This window comes from Zingiber officinale, chromosome 2B (assembly GCF_018446385.1).
Source record: "Zingiber officinale cultivar Zhangliang chromosome 2B, Zo_v1.1, whole genome shotgun sequence".
Taxonomy (NCBI): Eukaryota; Viridiplantae; Streptophyta; class Magnoliopsida; order Zingiberales; family Zingiberaceae; genus Zingiber; species Zingiber officinale.
Window position 1 is genome coordinate 39,809,031 of NC_055989.1, and position 22,219 is coordinate 39,831,249.

General features: G+C 36.5%; 1 protein-coding gene across 9 annotated transcripts; it reads right to left on the reverse strand.

Annotated features, from left to right (window-relative positions):
* Positions 1 to 1,987: 1,987 nt before the first annotated feature.
* Positions 1,988 to 22,022, reverse strand: LOC122045602 (protein MEI2-like 4). 9 transcript variants are annotated; one of them, XM_042605891.1, is made up of 16 exons: positions 21,468 to 22,022; positions 20,820 to 21,028; positions 20,558 to 20,603; positions 19,514 to 19,810; positions 18,934 to 19,358; positions 18,595 to 18,753; positions 18,188 to 18,304; positions 17,952 to 18,103; positions 5,410 to 5,462; positions 5,139 to 5,266; positions 4,826 to 5,045; positions 4,098 to 4,689; positions 3,917 to 4,001; positions 3,766 to 3,834; positions 3,307 to 3,486; positions 1,988 to 2,651 (listed from the first exon to the last, which is right to left on the reverse strand). In XM_042605891.1, the coding sequence occupies exons 4-16, from the start codon at positions 19,677 to 19,679 to the stop codon at positions 2,490 to 2,492; spliced, it is 2,508 nt and encodes an 835-aa protein (XP_042461825.1). In that variant the 5' UTR covers positions 19,680 to 19,810; positions 20,558 to 20,603; positions 20,820 to 21,028; positions 21,468 to 22,022; the 3' UTR covers positions 1,988 to 2,489. The 9 variants fall into 9 exon arrangements, with proteins under 9 accessions (XP_042461825.1, XP_042461819.1, XP_042461820.1 ...); XM_042605885.1 differs by adding an exon at positions 19,938 to 20,016 and having other exon boundaries at positions 4,826 to 5,266; XM_042605886.1 differs by having other exon boundaries at positions 4,826 to 5,266; positions 21,596 to 22,022.
* Positions 22,023 to 22,219: the final 197 nt, after the last annotated feature.

Consider the following 22,219-nt stretch of genomic DNA (forward strand, 5'->3'; position numbering starts at 1 on the left):
TACAAGTAGATGTGTGTCAAACAATATCTAAAAATATATATAATCTATATACATCAGTAACATTATAGGAAAGGATATTTATGATGAATGTGACTGGTAAATCATTGCCCTGATACATCATCATGCATATCACCACATGTTACTGTGCATTTATGGTGTCTGACATTTGTGCCTTTTTTCAAACAAATAGAGGGGGAATAAATCACCACGGGGTACACATCGAGTGACGCTAGCAAAAGTTTGAAAGCCCGAGCGAGAAAGTTAGAGGGCAAAGGGGTCTAGTCAGTCGGAATTGGGTCTCCTTCGACTAGACTTGAAGGGGAGGCATATAATATGGAGAATAGAAGAGGGCATTTCAGTGGGACCCGAGGGGTCAATGGACTTGCATAGGTGGAAATCAAAGTCCAAGGGGGGACTCACTCGAGGCTCTACTCCTCCTCTCCCAATTGGCCCTATCAATCGGACAGCTCTCTATAACCCTTATTCTCAGCTCGGACCAAACTCACTCGGGGCTCTACTCCCCCTCTCTCGATTGGCCCTATTGATCGGACAACTCTCTACAAGCCCCATTCCCGGCTCGTTCTAGACTCAATCAGGGCTCTACTCCCCCTCCCAATCGACCCTGCCGATCGGATAGCTCTCTTTGAGCCTCATTCCCAGCTCGTACCAGACTTACTCGGGGCTCTGCTCTCCCTCTCCCGATCGACCCTACTAATCAGACAGCTCTCTAAAAGTCTCATTCCCGACTCAGACCGGACTCACTTGAGGCTCTGCTCTCCCTCTCCCGATCGACCTTGCCAATCAGGCACACCATAAAAGGGATCAACATGGGCTTGCTAGAGCGCCCATAAAACTCTACCCCCTTTTTGGGGGATGTTGCTATAGCCCATTGAGGCCATATACAAAAATGGGATCTCTAAGAAGCATATCTTCTAGTTAACAACCCAAATGGCCGCCGATCCAAAGGTCCATTTTTTGTCATTAATATAGCACGTGGATTTGTTAGAGAGTCAGGAAATCGTATCAATATACAAATACGCAAGACACGCAATATATGTCACATACTCTCCCCATGCTTGTGATGTGATTGTTGCATACGGTATAATTAAGCATGGTGATGGGACAAAATGACAGATAGTAGGATAATACCACATTAAATGCAAAGGTTTTGAGAGACATTATAAAAGGGGGTCCTTCGTCGCTGGTGCAAATACGCCCGCACATTTAGATACTTGTCTTCATTTTCCATCTTTGTGCCACCATTGTTTTCTAACTTGATCGTTGGAGTAGCTGTACCAAGGACCCTTCCTTGGTCTACTTACTGACGATTTCTTTCCCCCTTTCGTTGATTGTCTGCATATCACCGAGGTCCCATATCTAGGCATTTCACGAAGTTCTTGGAACAAGTCAACTTTGACATTACATCACTGGCAGTCCACCTTTCGTCGCTTCCAAATGGAGTCTGATTGACTAAGAGGTAAAATAGAAAATAAATGTAATTTTTAAAAAAATTGAAAGCCAGCTGTAAAATAGGAAACAAATGCAATCTTAGAAAAATTTAAAAGTCAGCCGTAAAATAGGAAACAAATGCGATCTTAGAAAAATTTGAAAGTTAAAAATTTCTACAACTTTAAATGTGTCAATTACGGACTTTCTTCTACAAACTCTCGGTATTCTACTTCCCCTAAGTTTTCATTTACATTTCATTTCTTATTGAGAAGAGAGGCTTGTAAACCTATGGAGTATGATCAACATTCTAAAACATATAAATTCATTATGTTAGCATGGTTTATTATTTATTTTATAAGAGTTAGATAAACTCTTGACACTATCAAACATCACACAAATAATTAATCTACAAGCACGAACATCTAATTTGTTTGTGTTGTAGGAAGAAGAAAAAGACTTTTTATATCACCACCTATTAATCCCTTCCATCAAATCAATCCAAGTCATCACCACAATAATCATACACAAAATACAAATATACTTGATAGCATAAAATCGCTATATAAATTTTTAATAATAGCTTTCCAATCAAATCCAGCCTTCGGAACAAATGCAGAAGTATTCATCTCTCAAATCAGATACACAGAGATTTGTCAAGAGTCAAATCTGTAAAAATAACTAAAAATGAACCAATTCCAGGGAAAAGTAAAGGCCAGGAGTAAAAATCACATAGGCTATAGAAAGTATCCTGTCAAACTGGAACTTCTATACATTGTATATTTTCTCTTATAGTCAGCCAAAATCTTAAAGCTCTCCCTGGGCCTTCGCCTTTTCTGACTTGATTCAATGTTTAAATTATCTGAGAAAACAAGCAAAGAAACTGGTTTTGCACCACAAACTAGTTCGTTGACATTGGCAAACACCATAATGAAATAAAAACTTCAGCTCTTCTGTTTAGAAGGTACGAGGGGAAGCAGAAAATTAGGTCTAGTTACATGTCTTCTCTGGATGATTAGTTGACCAGTATAGGCAGCACGGGTTTACTCCAAGTTCTTTGTAGAACCTGAAGGAGAGCCAGCTGCATCAGGAGATGCTTCAGCATTTGCAGAGACAGGACTACCTTGGTGTTGCTCTTCAATTCCATTTGCAGTCCTTAACCTGCCGGATCGGGACCTGATATTTAGCCCCACAGGAAAGGGTTCCTGTATAGAATAACCCACTTAATGTTAGAAACCCTCAAAAAGATAGATGTTCCATTCGAACAGCTAAACAGAATATTCCTTTTCTCAAAAGGTCAGATCTTGCAGATTCTAGTTAGATGGTAGAATGAGCAGGATATAAAGAACTATGCAACATAACACAGTAAAGAAATGAGTATTATCTTAATTTCATATTGCTCCTTTACAAATAAGTCACTTTCTATTAGCTTGTGTCCCTAATTGAGGTTAGATTAGTGAATGTTTAGTGTGAGAAACTAGATAAAAACAAAGACCCACTGGATCATTCATGCCCTGAACGATGTTTGACATTATGCAGGCAGTGGCTAATTATGAACAGTGTAGAACAAAGCTCCTAGATGAAAATATGTACTCAAGACCTCTACGATTAGCAATATTCAAGTGCTTCAATTTACAAACCACATATATCTATTAAAAAATTGGAAATCTTCGTTAACTAGGTGAAATACAAAATTTGAAGAGCTGTGATAACCCAAAAGGAATACATGCGGGGTATTTTGAAAGTCAAATTAGCTTATCCCAGGTAGCAGATCATATCGACAATGCTCAATACACCATAAACAGATGTCAGGCAGAAAGTAAAACATGAACAAAAAGAGGACTAATAGTATCACAGTACCTGATCTCCAGCATTTGGACCATCTGAATGGAAAAGGATAGGACGGCAGCGTTTATCTTCATTCATTAAACTAGAATTCTGGAAATGAGCAACAAGAGCAGATTTTCCTTGAATTCTAGCATATGCAAGTGAAGCAACCTTTTCACTGTTAAATTTTTCCCATTTCTTGCCATTGAATGACTGCACAAGATGAATTAATTTAACAAGTTTTCACAGAATAAAGGAAAATAATTTACTGTGCTTAAACAAATCCATAAATTCAACTGGTCAAGAAATCATCCCAATTAAATACATGTGTACGCCAAAAGAGTTCCATGACATCTGAGTCAAAATGACATGGATATGAATATTAACAAACTGATCTTTCATTTAACTGACAGACTCGCTAAACCCTTTTTTTCCCCATGAAAAGGCTGATACCAAAATTAAATTCATTTCAAGGAAGGTAGTCAACCAAACCTGATAAAATGAAATGATGTGTTCAGGTTTCGTCATGTTCATAAATGCATATCCAACATTGCACTTGTTCTGAGAAAACAACTGGAAAATTACCAACTAGATAACTAATGATTGAGCAAGTGCCAAATTGCATCGAGCATGAGTGCTTTACCTTAAAATCAATTGGTAAATAGAAAAAATCATAAGTTCCACGATGAAGTTCATCAATTGCAGCCAACAGCATCTTGGAAGTATACCTGCAAAGCAGTTAAACGCTTAACTTGATTAATAAATTCCTGTTGGTAATGAAAACAAATGCTCAGGGGAATTTAAAGAGCATATAGAATACATACTTATTAGGAATGTTTTTGAGCATAAGTGTTGTACGAGGATCTTCACCACGTATGATAAGTTCAATATCGAGTTCATACTTCTTTTTGCTATCACCCTGATTAGAATTTGCATCATTTCTTCGGCTCTTAATACGGTCAATTGAACCATCAAGTGAACTAGGTGCCATGATCATAGCATTTCTACTATGGAATATCTGGCCCCTTTGATGGGGTGAAGAGATCCCCCCATGTGAAGGGGTAGCGTCAATACAGTTTCGACTAGCGCGAATGAAGAGGCTATAGGAAGCAAGTTCTACTGGGTGCAACTTAGGGATGTCAGAAAAACCCATGTTTCCAAGAGATCCATGAAGAAAAGCATTTGAATCAATGGTAGAACCAACATGGTGCAAAGGTGGAACTGTATTCAGCATATGAGATGACGCTCTTGGAACCACATGCCCATGCATTTGAGATCGATCATGAGTAGAAATGTTCACATATGATAAGTTTGACCATAATACGGGGCTAGAGGGATGGTGACTAAAATTAAAATTATCCCAAGCATATGATCGCCCATTAAGTGGGAAACTTCCAATTTCAGAAACTCCAATAACTGTAAAAAGACCAAAGAAAGTAATGATGAAAAACTTAGTTCTGGGAATCACTTAGATAGTAACTCAAAAACACTATATTTCACATCTGAAACTGAGAAAGATAAGGGAGTACAGAAAGTTTTACTGCTTACGAACCTTCACCAATGTTGTACTGGTTGTTAAGGCTACCAAATCCCACTTTCTGGAGAAATTTGTTATTAGTTTCTTCAGCAGATCTCAAGTTGACATTAAGGCTCGAAGATGACATCAGCTTTGGGGACTCACATGGAAAGCCATTTGCTATTCCATTGTGAAACTCTGGAAGTGAATGAGGATGGAGACAAGGTGCACCTTGCCCTTGAGCTCCCAAATTGAACTGGTTTAAAGAAAGGTTAAGATCAGCATGAGAAGCTTGATTGTAGCGACAACCTATGGATTCAAATCTCATGGTTGACATATTATGGGATACAGTGGAAGAGATTGCATGGGATGTGGTCTTTGTGAAAGGATTAATTGGAGCACAAACTGTACAGCGTTGGCCATTCAAAGATCCATTTTCAAGACCATTGGATGCAATTGTTCCAAGAGACGCACATCCTGAGAAAGCCAAAGGGACATAAATCAATTTGTGGCATTTAGTTTTGTATAGTGTCCTAAGAAACGCAAAGGATGAATCTTCATAGGGGATAAAAGCATTAAAATAGTAATAAAACATCTTGATGGAGAGTGCCTAGCATTACCCAGTTTCCATCCATTTGATCCTTCCTGCTCCAACTCTGGGAATTGCATCAAGCTGCAATTCAAGAAATAGGTCACTCATGCATGATCCAAAGGAGAAAATAATAAAAAAAAAATGAGAATAACTAAGGAAAGATGCCTGACATGGAAAGAAATTCAATGCATAAAATGGAAGACTATCATATCTATAATAGTAGTTAATGAGCAAGTTTTTACAGACAAGCAAATATACGTTGTATATCAGTTTTGATTGGTCAAACCAAGACAAATATCACATATGCCAACCAACAAAATCAACCTGCATTAAACAAAACTAAGGTTAAACCCAAATATACCAAACCCACTTGGATATCAAGCCAAGTTCATTCTGATTGCCACAAGGCCAACGGAAAGAAACTTGTCCTCCAAGTGAACATACATATATTGAAGTTAGAAGACATTGAGTTCCACGAACGCATTTGAGACAATAAACACCATAGGACTGAACTTTTGACAGTTTTCAGTTAATGTACACATTAGAAAGAGGAACGTGTTAACTCATCTTTCTTTATTTCCTTTTTTAACACTGTATACCAACAAGAAGAATCTACACAATAAATTAACAAAAGTGTTTCAACAGCTAAAGGAGGAATATTTTATTCTTCGATAAATAAAAACATATATCAACTAGCTTCAGGGATAGTTTTAGTCTATCTTTACTCTATTCTCTTCTTCTATTTATAGCTATTGTTCTGAAAGTTCGTCTATAGTTAAATTTTCCTCTCTGATTTTTCATTAATGCTCCTTGTACATGGTAAAATATTCATCTAAAGCTTTATAAATCAATTGGTCTCTAGTTCGCCAAAGCAATGTGAGGGTGGCCTCTTTGTCGATGAACTTTCCATGGCTGCTCTTCTGTTCCAATAGTGGTGGAGCTGCAGCCAATCTTCTCCAGAGGTCATTATCAAGAATATTAACTAGATCTCCAACAATCTATATCCGAGTTTTTCCATTGAAAGTGTCATCACTGCTTCGATGTCTTGCCTGTGAGTCACTTGGCCAATAAGCCACAACAATCTTCAAGCACCAAAAAATCAAACTACTAAAAGTCTTTTTCCTTAACATGTACCACAATGCACATTCCCCTTTCCAACCTAACAAATAACCCAACTTGTCTCACTCTAGTTATCTCTTAGCAACTTCAAAACATTGTACTCCAAAGATCTAGATGCCTAGAACATCTCATTTACCTGTCTCTGTTTCACTAATGCCACTTACAAGGTCATTCACTAGGTGTTCTTTGTGTCTCATAGTCATCATATGATGGGCATGTCTAGAGTTAAGTCTACGGTCGGATTCGTAATTCTAATAACATGATCCATAATTTGTATCGTAATATACAATACGATTTGGGTTTAAAGCAATACATGTCATACATTTAAATGAGTTACTATTCTTTAGGATGCAATATTAAATAGATTTTACTAATTCTAAACAAAGGAAAACTCATCAAAAATAAAATTCGACCAACTAAAATTTAAACACAATCATTAAAAATTAGACTTAAACCCATTATGGAAAAAAAGGATGGATGAATTTTTTGTTACATAACATAGATGAAGAGTTAAGGGAGGGTGAAATCTGATTTATCATAGACTCAAGGTCAATAGCAAGGGTGATGTCATTCCTCTTATCATGTCTTGTCTCAGAGAGACTAAAGGTCGATAGCAAGGGTAACGCCACTCCCCTTATCATGCATCTCTTTGGTTTGACCTTTAAAAAGATATACGACGACGACAACAACAACCAAGCCTTATCCCACTAGGTGGGGTCCGCTAAAGATGCACTTGCTTACAAATATCTTTGCCTAATTAGGACAAACAAAAATGTCAATGCTCAAATGAGCATAGATAATCATGGTCAAAAACGACAAATACTACTTTCAATATTAATCTAGAACTCCAAAAACTACTCTTAATTGGTTGGTTGATGCAAGTTTTATTTGCTCTTTTATATGACACTCGCCAGCTCTTGTTTGTCTTTTTCATCTTTTGTTTACCTACCTTTCTTTTTGGGGCTCTTCTTGAGAACATGTTATAAATGCAAACCCATTTTGGACATTTATTTTATACCGATGGAAATTTTTCCTTCCTTTTCCTTCAACAAAAATGTTTGCAAGATCCATTAGCTCAACTCAACTAAAAATTAATATCAAATGATCTAGAAATCAACGATATTAAAAAACAAAAGACATGCTAGTACATTGAAAAAGAGAAAGGGCAAACAATTTGTGACATGCATCAGAGCTAACTCTAATAAGATACCCATATATCTGAACCCAATCTTAGATTACAAAGTTCGTAGAAGGATAGGCTCTACAAAATAAATCATCTTTCATATATAGAATAGAAACTATAGGCTACTACATAATTCAATATTTGTCCATCTAGTCCTTAACCACTCAACTAATGATGAAACATGAATCCATTATATATTTGTCAATATTGAAGTCAACAACATACTCTTGAACACGCATCTCACGCAGTGAATACAATTTTAGCTAGTCTCTCTTTCATAAATGCTAAGTGGTGACTTCTTAGTAGCTTCTTAGGCATTAGAATCTATTCACACTGATGTGTTTGTTCCCAGAATTCAAAATGAAGTAGCAAAGTTCTTGAAGGTTTGTGTGAATGATTTCTCATGATTGTGACATTTAGGCCTAGTCTCTACGAGAAAGGCAGCATATGTAGAGAAAGGAAGAAGGTAGGGGAAATAATTCATATAAAAAAGGATATTTCCTTAGATTTGATGAAGGCGGCAAAGAGTTAAGAGTTTCCCGTATAAATGTTTTCTAGGAAATTTAAACTTCAAAATTTATTTTTAAAAACATAAAATAAACAAATAATTTAAACAAAGACAATTTTGACTTTTTCTAAGACAAGATCGGAGTTCCATCGAACATGAATAGCACCTTTTCTGCCTCAATCATATGGAAGCAAATTTGGTGAAACTAAGAAAAAATTGCTAAATCCTTTTCTTCCATCTCTCCATTTCTGCTAAAGAAAAAAAAAGGCAATTAGAGAAATCTTTTCACTACTTTATTTCAGTATGTATTTCCTTGTCTCGGAGGGCGTATGGTCTTATGGTTTAGACAGTATATGGTGGTCTTCTACAAATTGTCAACTAAGATGGTCTGTGGTCTTTTAACAAATTCACCATCCAAACCAAATATGTGAATCTAAACCACAAATATCAACAAAGAATCCCCTCCCCTTTTGATGGTCAAGAAGAAAGACCATCTATAGATCCACTCTAACTCCCTATAATACACTTAAAAGCTTTAAATCAATCAACAATGCCCCCAGGACATAACATAGACAGTGGGTGCATGGCATCTCTGGCGTAATGGTCAGGGGTCGATTCTCAGGAACTAACGACCTGGGGTTTACCCCATCATGCACCTGACGCCTGTGTACCTGCATGTACCTCCCTCCATATCCGTGGGGCCGGGACTAGGGGGGCATTAATGTAGCGGATCTATATTTTTTTTAAATCAATCAACAATTGGTATATGCTCACATTTAATCTATAAGCTGGACACTTTGATATAGTTTCCATCCCTTCTGTATAATTAGATGAGCTCAGTTCAAATCACAATGAAGATATATCTTCCACTTCATTTAAGGCACCATCAATTAGAAAGGAAAATGAAGTTATAGTTTCTATACAAGGAGTTGTGTAACTCAAGTAATTAGAATTGTTAGATATATCTTATTAGTTATTGAGTTCTATGTAAATAACATTTTTAATAATTAAGACATCAAGTCAACTTTAACATTAAGTTAAGAAAATATTCAAATAATATGTAAATAAAATTAAAAATATGTTTTAAAAAATCTAATATTAGTTTTATATAATATTTATTAAAAGAGTGCTTAATTAATTAGCATTAATGTAATAGTTGTCTTTTCTATTTGTACTCATCCTTTACTCTTTCACTGACATTCCGAGTCACTTAATTTGATCATGTGTAAATATCTTAGAAATAATCATGACATTATGATCCACATTATGTTGGATATTTGTACCTAAGTCCAATTAATCTAGACACTTGCTCATCAAAACATTTATATGTAACTTATAATGTAATATGATCAAAGGAAAACCTGATTTATGTACTTACAATTCCCACATTCAAAGTTCAAAATACCATTTTGTGATAGAGTTGATTACAAATTGAGACAATATGATTTTGGTACCACATTGTGCTACACTCAACATGTTTTATCATATATTGAACTCTGTTGAAAAAAAATTAGATGAATTTTACTCCTCCAATACTCTTTCACCTAGCTTATTTTCTTTTTGAAGAAAAAAAAGATATAAAAAATAGATGGTAATCGAATTAAAATTTTATTGAACTATACCGTGTTGATATTCAACACGCTTTGAGATGTGTTAAAGTAAATCAAAATAAATTCAGATGATTTTTATTTATTTAATGCACTTTCATTAAAATATTCGAGTTTTAGTGACTATATCCATCTCATTGTTAGTTCAATGTGTGTTGAGATAAATTCATAAAAAATTTAGACAAATAATCTTGTTCAATTTTACTTGTTTATTTTTAAAAACAAATTATTATAATCATTTGAATTAAAATTCTAAAGAGCCAACCTATAGAAAAATAGCTATCATTACTTTGATTCATTAATGCATGTCAGAGCGCCAAATTATGTCAAGTGTTAGTATGGCACAATACTCACTGATATACATGTATGAGAGATAATTTATAGGAAAGATACCACCTGGCATGATATGTGATGTCGGGCAGGATAGTAATCATCCTGCGGGCTGATGAGAAGGGGGAATAGAGAAGAAGGCAAGAAGAGAATCCGAAGAAAACAAGGAGAAAAAACTGTTGTTTGCTAAAAAAAGAAACTTTATTAATAATTCCTCATACAACTAAACATGTAGACTCTAGATCCTAGGACAAAGAAAGAAAAGAAATCATAATATATGGACCTCAATTCCAATCTTGTAAAAAAAAAAAAGAGATCTTTCCAAAAAAAATTATTTTGATAGAAATTAAAATTAACAAAACCAGACATTGTTATAGACTAACTATGACTCATAATTACTAGGAATACCAAAAATACACTAATTACTAAAAAATAAAAATTCCTAAAAATAGTAATAAAATCTTTGAAGGCTCGGATGAGGGCCTAGACGGTGAAATTTGGTCCTGAAAAATGGCGATTATTGGTACCCGAAAACAAATGTAGATTTTGAAATTCTGCACTCGTGGGATTCGACAGAGCCTGATTCCGAGTCTCAAGTCAAAATTTATGACCATTTGAAATTCAAGGGGTCATGTTGGGTTGATCCTGCATCAACATGAAATTTTAAACTATAGTTATATGTATTACACTAACGTGGTATAATACACAATTACCAAGGTGATATAGTACGTGATAATTTTGCTGCTGAATTTAGCTATGCATAATTCACTTAATGTTTACAGCGTTTAGATTCCTTATGTCAAGTTTATATATTACTATGGTAGCTTGGTTTAGTCCCACCATTGGGGAAAGGAAGAGGAATTTTAAAACTTGCATGAGGTGAATTTTCATTAACTTTGGTTTTAAGCATTTTAACTAGTGATTGTATTTGTCATTGTAATGGGCTATTTTCTCAAGTTGGGCTATGATCAATATTTAAAATATCTTTGTGTCAGAGTTTCAATCTGAAACTTGAATGGTAAGATTTTGGTAACATAGCATCAATCAACCTACTTTAGCACGCTTCAATGTATTTGAAAATCAATTCAAATGTATAATTTTCCACTTACCTTTACTTTCAAATATAAGCTTATATCATTTATAAAGTCAATTGAATTAAAATTTATAGTAATAAGTTATAAAACTATAACAAGAATCTTGAGTAATGATTATACCTTCATAATACCAGAATGGGAATGTTTATTAAATGGGAACATTGGTTCTTGAAGCATTCTAGTAAGATTAATATCATAATTTTCAAGACTCATTAAATAATGCTCCAAAAATATTTGAAATTGAAATTCATTTCTCCATATGTCCATAAATACTCCTCTCTTTTTTAGATAGGTAAATAAGTACTATCCAAATGTTAAAATGATGTGCAATCATGATTAGCGCACCCCATCTAGTGGCAGACCAAAGATCACATTGAATAGGTTGAGTGGTCTGTAACTATGTATCCATGTCTCATACAAAAATCAAATTAGAGAACAGCCTTGACAGCTGCCCAACCTTAGCCTGCATAGTAGATAAGAAAAATGTATCTATTTTCAAAATTTCCAACCATGGAACCTAATGTGTGTGTTTCATATATAGTTTTTTGTATTGTTTTGCATTTTTGTTTCATCACATGAGCATATTTTGCATACTTTCATCTCTTTTATATTGTTTCCTCTCTTTTAGTTCGGAGAACTGCTCTTTATACTTTTTGATTGACAGGATGCGAAATCGAAGCTTAATTAGAGTTAAAAAGCCTTGGAACAAGAATTCACAACAAGGAACATGTTTTGGTTGTGTCCCATGACATGGCATATTCCTCCTGTCGAAGTTAAACGCGAAACGAAGTAGCCATGGAGTTTGCAAAATCTGACACGGGATGGCCGGCACGGCCGGCGCGACCGTGCCCCCTCTTGCCAAAATTCAATTTTGGTCAACCTCTGACACGCCCAAGTCATGCTCATAGGCGCGGCCATGTTCATCAACCCAACCAACAATAGGGTCTAGTCGTGCCACCCAGCACGACCGTGTCCAGCCCCCTGTTCTACCGACTTGGAGCAACATTGTAAGGTCATGCCTCCCAGCATAGTTGTGGCTCGTCAGCGGGCACCCTAGTATTTTTTAGAATGATTCAACATATTTGGTCTTGTTTGGAGGGCCATAAAAGGCCCCAAGAGGCTAATGTTTGAGGGAGGAGGAGTTTCCCCATGATAGGGAACCCTAGGAGAGTTGTTTCCTAGGAGCCGTCAGAGTTTTCATCCACCATAAAATCTTAGAGTTCTTCTGAAGACACCGACGCACACCCGACTAAGCATTCGAGACTTGAGAGGTTCATGAAAGTAGTCCAAAACCTCACAAGGACACCATTGGCTATCATATAGCTTATGGGTTGGTCCTGATTCATCGTCACAAAGTAGGGGATAGCACCTAGAGGACCATAGGCCATCGTGACAAAAGCAAAACGGTCGCTTTAGTAAGGCTACCTTAAAAGTAAGCATCGCATTTAGATAAGCACACCAGTATAATTCCAAAAGTCTATACTGGTTACCTTAGGATAGACCACCTTCATTAGTGTCAACATTTAAGTCTATTCCAATAGTATTTAGGGTGTCAACAGTCATCTTGGCAAAACCATAATCCTAGAATTGCTCCCTAAGACTGATTTTCTATAGAAACTCCTCTTGTATTTCTTAATTCGTTTTCTTTCTCTCACGATTCTTGCAATCTCAATTGTTCTAAATAGTCTACTTCGTGATTTTGACTAGTACTCGATTTACCTTCCTTGTGCGATCGATATTTGATTACTTGACAACAGTCGTACACTTGCAGTTTTCACACGTCAAAACCTCGGAATCACTCTTCTAAGGGAGTGATCCAAGCCTTGGTGGATGATCAATAGCCCTATGTTGCTCAGTTGCCTCATGTTCATTAATAAAGGTAGCTCCCTTGCACCACAACTACAGTATAGATACCATAACAAATTGGTATCGGGCCTCGGCGTATAGGGTCATCAATACTAGGTCAGTCGTTTGCCTCTTGCTTTACCCACCATCAGAGGTAGCTCACTTACCACAACTATTATGGCAACCATCACCAAGACTTTAGTAGTGATAGCTCCCTCCTTGCTTATCACCCCTAACACCAAATCTCAATGTACGAGATTAGCAACTCCAAGCAGCTCATTTACCATGGCATTGGTAAGAGTGCTATAGGAAGAGTGATCCCTCCCTACTTATCACTAGTGGAGACTATTCACTTGCTACCACAGCCGTGTCGCCATCACCATGGCATTGGTAAGAGTGCTACAAGAAGTTGATAATGGAAATGGTGTATAAGAGGGTTGTTGCTTCTAAATTTGCTTTCCCATGCGAGTTATCCTCATTTTGGTCAGTTATTTCCAATTTGAATTAGAGATTGTGATTCAATTCTCAAATTATTGTTGTCATTTGTTGGCTCTCCATCTGATGGACACGTGTATGACCAATTCTGCTAATTTTGACTTTAATTTATAAATTTAATCTGAAAGTCGACACCCTTAGTCCTCTTTAATCCATATGACTTGCATGTGCCTAGCTAGGTCTCCCAAATTTTGAATTCAAATCCAAAGGTCAACGCCATTGGCCTTCCTTGATTTCAGTACCTACCAGCTTAGCATTAAGTTTAAATTTAAAATCCATTAGCTACCTAGCCACCGAATGCTTTCCTTACATATGCTTTGCATGTGATCCCGCCCATCCGCCCATTGCTGGCCTTGCACATGCTTTACATGTGATTCTTACCACCAAGCCTTGGCTGAGGATGAGCTTTGTGCCACATCTAGACAAAGACGTGCATGCTATTTGCCACCCCGATCCCTTTGCCGCCCCTGGTTCGAGCAACACCAATCACTCAATATACACCATAATATTCCTTGCTCAATTTAAATCTAAATCATTCCTCTACTTGGACTGAGGCCACAACTCCTTCTACGGTTTGCTAGCTCATCGCCAAATAGTGGCGACTAAGAGACATGCGTCTAAAGCTCCTTAGCAAGTAGAGTTGCTCCCGTTAGTTGCCAACCTTCAATCTGGCCTCCGGCAATAAGCAAGAGTTGCTTGAGCAACAACACCTCAAGAAGGAGAAGGCACTGACCACTATCTCCTAGTTTAAGAAACTACATCCACCGTTGTTGACTAGAAGTCATGGCCACTAGTTCCCAACCAAGGACACATAGTTTGGAGCTACGGTTCACCCATGGTTCCTGATCTCAGTAGCGATGATCCAAACCATAGCAAGGTAATTTTTTTTTTTTTAAATAGTGCTCCCATTTAGAAAGAGAAGTTCTCCCTTCTCACTAGGAAGATGACGAGAAGTGGCAGTGAGCTCTTGGTCAAGGATTGCCGGCCAACTGCTTGCATCTAAAGAAGGGATATTTAGTGCCCCATCAACAAGGGAAGGAACATCTCCCCCAAAAGAGGCTCATCTAAAGGCTAAAGCATCCATTGAACCTCCAATGGAGTTATAGGGAATCTCCTAAAAGATAGGTGTGATCGGAGCTTCAAAGCTCGCCAGCATCACAAGTGGATGAACACCACAACCGACAAGCAAGCAGTAACATTGTTGTTGTTGGACAATGACGGCATAAGGAATTGAGTGAGAGGTTGTTGAGATAGTGGTTGTAGATGCTACTGTTGCTAGCAAGCAGAAGATGGTGTGAGAATCGACTAAAATAGAGGACTTTTTGAGTTTCCACTATTCAAAACAGAAGAAAACATCTTTGCTATTGTTGGAGTTATATTTGGTGCATCTCCTCTTCCTTCCTCCAATTTTAGTGTTTCATATCCTTCCCCTCCTCCCATTTCAATATTTCATATCCTTACTCTAACTAGCAAATAGAATCGAAAGATGAGTCACAAGAAGAGAATATTTCTTTGGCATTTTTCTTTACCTCTCCTCTCATTGTTATGCTTTATCTCGTTTTAACCGATAGACAAAATCTAAAAATATCATAAGAAGAAAATCTCGTCTCACTTGGTCACTAAAAAGACGTCAACACAAGCAAGATAGTGAAATTTACCCATGTTAAGATAATATCAGTATCGGTCGGAGATACAATTTGACTATGTTGGTTAATAACGATTGGCACTTGAAACATTTTGATATTATAATATCAAAGAGAACATAGTCCGAGGCTTAAATTGATCCAATCGAAAAGAATTAATATGATGGGGGAGAAGCCATTAGATTAGACCTAAAATGTCACCAAAAAGGTCAATCCAAGAGGTCAAGTTTGACTAGAAGCTTGGCAAATTGATAGAAAATCTGAGAGGTCAAGATTGACTAAGAGATTAGATAATTAGAAGTCCAAGAGGTTAAGAGGTTAAGGTTAACATGAGTAGAAAAACTCAGATGATCAAGTACAATTGTTGGTTTGATGACTTTAGAGACCTAGAGCGAGATGAACTAAAGGGAAAGAAGCATCAATGACATTGAAACTTGAAAACATGTGCTAGAGAGATTACAATGGATTGTAATTTGGGTTATTCTCTAAATAGAGTCTACATAGAGGGAGGATTACACAACCAAGGAACACGGTTCAAGGGTGTAGTCAATGTTTTAGCTTAATCTTGAGTTACATCAAGATCCTTGAGCAGATTTAGTCGATTGTAAGTGTTCTACTCACAAACAAAAAGGTAATATTTTGTCGAGTTGATGAAGACAAGTTCATTGGATTGTTCAAAATAGAATGCTCTCTATTGGATTTGAATCGATTGAGCTAGATTCGAGTCAACTAAAAAGGTACTAATTTGATGGATAAACTTACTATCACAACAACTCAACTTGGATTAAACTGGTTGAGTCAACTAAAAAGCATTTGCGTCAATCAAATTAAGTTTGAGTAGATTGGAGAAACTACCTTTTGGTAAATATGCTTACGATCTTTTCCACTTGAGTTGATTAAATTGACTTGAGTGAGCTAGAAAGATTTTCAGTCAATGATTGGTAAGAAAAAGTTTTTCTTATCTTGGTTTTAGTTAACTAAACATGATTTGAGCCGACAAAAATTAAACAAAAACTAGTCATTTGAGATATCTTATATGTTGTTAGAAGTCTGATTTGTTAATATAATATGGGTATAAGAGTACCTCGAGATATATCAACTAAATACACAAATCCCGAAATGCTTGTAGTCCCTTAAGTGCTCACAGCACCTTTCAAAAGTTCAATTCCAACTTGACTTCAACATTTGAAAGCTCCTCTTTTCTATTTCTCATCTATTTCATTACTTACATCATTTTTAAGATAAAAATTATTACATGAAGTTGCTCCACTTCTTAAAGAGTTTATTTTTTGTGAGTTTTTATGAGAAATAACTCAACTATCAAATTTGTATGCAATAGAATAGGATAAGCTTGTTTGAACCACATAAAATCTCTAATTAACATTAAACTATAGTATTTTGTCTTATTTCCACCGTGTCCGTTACTCAAACATCAGATATTTATTTTTAAGCTAACTTTATCTTAGTTTTGCTCTCACAAGATAATGCAATTTGTTAGGCAACTTGAAATCAACCATTGTCCATTTAATACCTCTTGATTGGAAATTAACTTGATACACATCTCTAGATCCTCCATAATCCATTGTCCCGCAGTTTTATAGCTGATCCAATTAATAATTTCCTGATTGGGAGAGTTGGATTTCATTGATCTAGTTGGATGAAATCCTAATATGTCCACATTATAAATTCCATAGAGGGCCATTTTTACTCATAGAGAGACATTATAAATTCCATAGGATTTCATTGATCTAGTTGGATGAAATCCTAATATCTCCCTTCTTGTTTTATGGATGATCCAATTTTGTAGAGATTGAGGGATGGAACGTGAAGGGTTATATTTGTCTACAAGTTGTGCTGTGAAGGGTTATATTTGTCTACAAGTTGTGCTATGTATTTATGTTTTCATGAAGGAATAATGGACGTGAAAATAAATTTTCTTCTTGCTAATATGAGTATTACTTGCCAAGTAGATCAAAAGTTCAAGCATAATTAGCAACTAAACTTTATCAAGAGCATGCGATAAAAAAGTCAATTTAGTTGTCCAGTGCATTTTAAATAAACATCATTGCTTGCAAGGAGTTGTAATCAGTTTAATTTAAAAAGAATCTACTAAAGACATTCAGAGTTAGTTTCACATCTGAACACCACGAGCTGATAACAAAGACAAATATACCAAGAAATACTACAAACAGTTTGCTTCATCCAAGAAAAACTACAAACAGGTAGCTTCATATGTGATCAGCTATAAATTTTATTTCAGATTGAGACTGAATAGTACTAAAAAGGTAAAAAAAATCAGCATAGATCTGCTGCCAATTGTTTTTATTATGTAAAGAATAATATTGATTACCATCCCATCAGTTTGAATAGCTACCGAGAAAACTTTGGTCTTAGACAATGCATGAAATAGATAAAGCCCTTGACAAAAAGAGAAACAATAAATGGCAAGCTCTAACCAAGGTATGTTGTGCAAATACTGAAAGGCCTAATAGCTCAGTGTTTTATGAATTAAACATTGAACTTAGATTTGGTTCAACTCTTCATTCAATGCAAATTAACAAAGATATAACAATATTGAATTGCCACCAGGTAAGCAGGTTAACATTAGGAATCATTAAATCTTAAAATTCATAATATAAGATAGTCCTCTATTATTATTTACAACTACAGGATTTTATAGAACATGAAATGCTATAGGTTGATTTGTAAAGGAAAAAATAAACGACTAAGGTCATTTGGATAATACCACCGTCTTGCGCCTCCTGGACGGCTAGGCTCCAGCTTGATTTTCTTACCAGCAATATCACTCCTGTTTAAAGAACGAAGTGCTACTTCAGCAGCTCTCACGTCATAAAATTCTACAAATTTATGATTATGCTTATGAGGCGTTTCACGTATCTGGAGGCAAAAGTTTATGTTTAGCATCAGAACAATTTTCATATATGAGCAAAAAATAGAAGCAGGAATCAGAATACTTATCACCTCTCTGATTTCACCATAAGCACCAAATATGTGATGGAGGTCATCAATGGAAACGGATGAATCAAGGTTGAATACAACAAGTGTACCCTGGTTTATATCTTTGTCTAATGGATTGTCCTGATAAATAAACATTAATTAACAAATAACAAGGTAGAAGTTTGGATATATTGTCCACAATGGATGAACAAGTTTCTGTGAAATAAAAAACCAAGCTTCGAGGAATCAGTAAGGTAGGATAATTCACATTTTAGGTCTAACCAAATCCAGTTTACATTACCCTAGATACAATTTCATTTATTGAAAACTATAAGTGAAGGCAGTAGAATTAATTTAGAGGCTATAATGAATTCTAACTTTTGATCAATATCTTTCCCACTAAAACAGTTCTGTACATGTAATGTAACTACCTTTGGAATTGAAAAGTGGATATCAAGCTTCCTCCACCTCAATGGCTTACTTTGAAGTGATTTCATCGCATTTCGTGCTGCTCTTATATCATAGTAAGAAATCATAACAAAACCTCGATGTTTACAAGCAGTATAAATTGTCCGTATCTCACCATATTGCTGCAAATTTTCAGAATATCCAATCAAAAATAGCCAACTCTATGATATCATATTCAACCATAGAAACGGCTACTATCGAACAATATAAGGTATCATTGACACAACAAAAGCAACAGTTGAGTGCTTCAATAATGTCAGTGACAAAAAAGTCAAAAACAACATAATTACAAGAATAAATACCTCAAAAAGAGCTCGTAACTCAGCATCTTCAACATTGCTATTAATGTTTCGAACAAAAAGAGTTCTTGAAGGATGTTCACCAAAAGGGTGTTCACCAGAAAATAGGTCATTTGGTCCACTTAGCTGCTCATTAGCTGCTTCTACAACAAGTGCAGAAGCTTTATTGGCATCACTATTATTATCGACTTCTAGTTCCATACCTCCGCCATTGTAGAATATGTCATCATCAATATCAGCTCTATCATTGATTTGGCCAACAAATCCAATATCATCAATAACACCAGATAGCAAATCATCATCATCAGGAAGAAGGTTTCCTATTGTTTGAGCTTCAAGTTCTTCCATTGTTTCAAAAGGTTCATCTTCATCTAAGTTATTTTCATGTCCAGACTGATAGAAAGTAGCATTGTTTGATGACAATTGCACTACCTCAGCAAAATGACAAAGAAGATAGTCAAGATTACTTTTGGAAATATACTAAGACATGCAAGAGACCTCTGTAAAAGGAAACATTCATAGCTGAACATTGTCAAGAAATAATAGCACATTAATGCCACAAAGATCAAAAGAAAGAACATACATCTTTTTACAAATATATCTGATAAAGAACTTGAGAAACGTCTTTCATAAAGGGATCCACTCTGATTTTTGGGCTCCTCCATTGCAGAAGTTGATAGACTGGAAAGATCAGATTGGAGAGTTGAATAATGATTATCATCTTTCCATGAATTTGATATGCCACTCATCTGCTCCTTTGTCGTCCAAAGCTCACTCTGTCCTAAATTTCTCACAGGGTGAATTCCTGTTATAGGAAAATTATTTAGTGGTGATGAAACTGACTAATTGTTTGGCATGATCAATGTCACTTCCTGCACTCCTGCAGTAGACAAACACTAACACACTTGAGGATATGGTAGTGCAGGATGAAAAAGAACAAGAAAACAAATCCCTCAAAAAAGAAAGCACAGAATTTGGAACAATAAACAAATCTATAAGCAACATACCAAAACTTAGTAATCGTCCAAACTCCTTCCTACCACATGCAAATGTGCTCCAGCATATGTCTTTACTCGATTTGAAAATCTTATTAAAAAAGTTGCAAAGAACAGAACCAAAACTTAAAATCCCATTGATAGCTCACAACATCAATCTTTGAAATGTAAGGTTTTAAAAGCTTCCATGAATATCTCACATAGCAGTCTTAAAATGGAAAGGCTTGTAAGAACTACCATTGATAGTTAATACATCAATCTTTAAAAAGAAGGTTATAGAATCTTCCAAATGATAGCGCTCAGAAAACTCTTTTCAATTGCACCAAAAAAAGAAAGAAAAATATCTTAAATAGACGGGTGTAAAGTCTTACTAAAATGACCGGCTATATGTGCATATCTTCAATAAGCAGTGCAGGAGATAGGTACACTCACAAAGGAGTTCCTTAAAATAGTATTCAGAAATAAGACTTTCTTTAGCAATCACTCTTAACAACTTTCCATAGTATACCATTGAAGCCAGTAAAGTAGAATATGAGACTTATTGGCATAGGGTCAGAAGTAGAGTCTAATATCCAAACGTAATCATCATTAATAGTCAATAGAAACGTAAACGGAAAAGTTGTACTGCTCACCATGAAGATCAATCTCTGGACCTGATTTCTTCAACCCAACTTGCGTCTACAATAAATGATATATCAAAAAAAATAATAATAATAAACAACTGAGGTGTCATCTGATAAAAATAATATTAATATTTCTAAAGGAAGAAAACTAAAATAAAAAATAGGCAAAAAAAAGAAAGTACCATATGTCTAGCCAATCAACTAAAGGGGGATGTACTTAGGAAAATAGAGGGCACATGGACATTTTTTTCTTGTAAAGATAGGTAATTACCTCTATCGGAAAGACTATCTCTTGGAGAAGAAGGAAGAATCCTCAGAATTCCGAAGAAATGGAGATAGGCCATTCTGTTCAATGATTTTAGTCGGCATCCCGTCAGCGAGAGAGAAAAAAATGAACCCGCGATCCTTTTTGGATAACGTTAGCAGTCTCTGCCGCAGCCTCCAAGCAAAGACAGAATCAGATCGAGCGACCACTATCTCCTGAACAATGAAACTGTCAAGTAGACGATTGACTTCTTTGACGCAAAGGAGGAAGAGAAGAAAGGATAAAAGGATCAAGCCGCTACTTCATATTCGGACAATAAAGAAACAGTGAGGCTTCAAAAAAAATTTCTTTAACAAAAGAGGAGGGTAACTTTTAATCTTAAAAATTACTTCTTCTGTTAGCGAAAGGACACGAAACCAACAATTTAAATTACACCATGGAAAACGAAAATGCACTAGCATTCTCACAAGGCAAAAACCAAAACAATTAGAAAGATTAGAGGAATTCGATGATTTAAGCACACGAAATTCATGGTTCTGTCGAAACTGACATCAAAAACCAACCTTTACGCACCGATCGCATAAATTATGAATCTCAGATAAAACCAGAACTTTCGTCAAACAAAGTAAATCGGAGAGGACAAAAAAAACTCACCGGAGAGCTCTCTCTTCTGTCAAACCACAAACTGCGCGAAAAAGCACGAACGGACGGCAACGGGAAATAATTTAAAAGAAGCTACACGCGGAAGTATAGATTCCACTGCGCAAGGCTGGGAGGATAACCTCGGTGTTCATGCCATGCGCAGACGTCCAAACCCTTCCCTTCGACGTCACTGCCTTTTTTTTTCCCCTCGAACACTATCAGGAAGAGAGCCCCGCCTCCCCACCGCCGCATTCCAATATTTTATTCTCCAACTCACTCACTCCCACACGCTCTCTGTCGTTTTCTCGAGATTTGATCCGGCGACACCAGCTCAGCGCCACCGAGACTGCTTGCAGCGTACGTCACCGCCCGCGATCCGCCTCTGCCTCGACAGCTTCGCCGGAAGGAAGCAGAAAAGAGCAGATCAAAGGATATAAGGGGGCAAAGAAGAAGGGAAAGAGTAGCCCTAACGAAGTGAAAACAATGACCGGAGGCCGGAGCAGAAGATTGAGGGAGGTGGAGAGAGCGCGGAGGAGCAGACCGCGGAAGCAGCGGCAAGGGGGGGCTTCGGGGTGAATTTGGAGTTGGTGGGAATTAAAAAAATAATAATAAATTAATTGTATTGAGACGGACGGAGAGGAACACGACGAAGACGGAGCCTGCTGTGCCGTTACCGTTACTCGGGCCATGTCCCGTTGCGGAGTTCGTAACGCTTCGGGAGACCACCGTCCACGTCGCTTTGCGATCTAAAGCGGACTCCAACG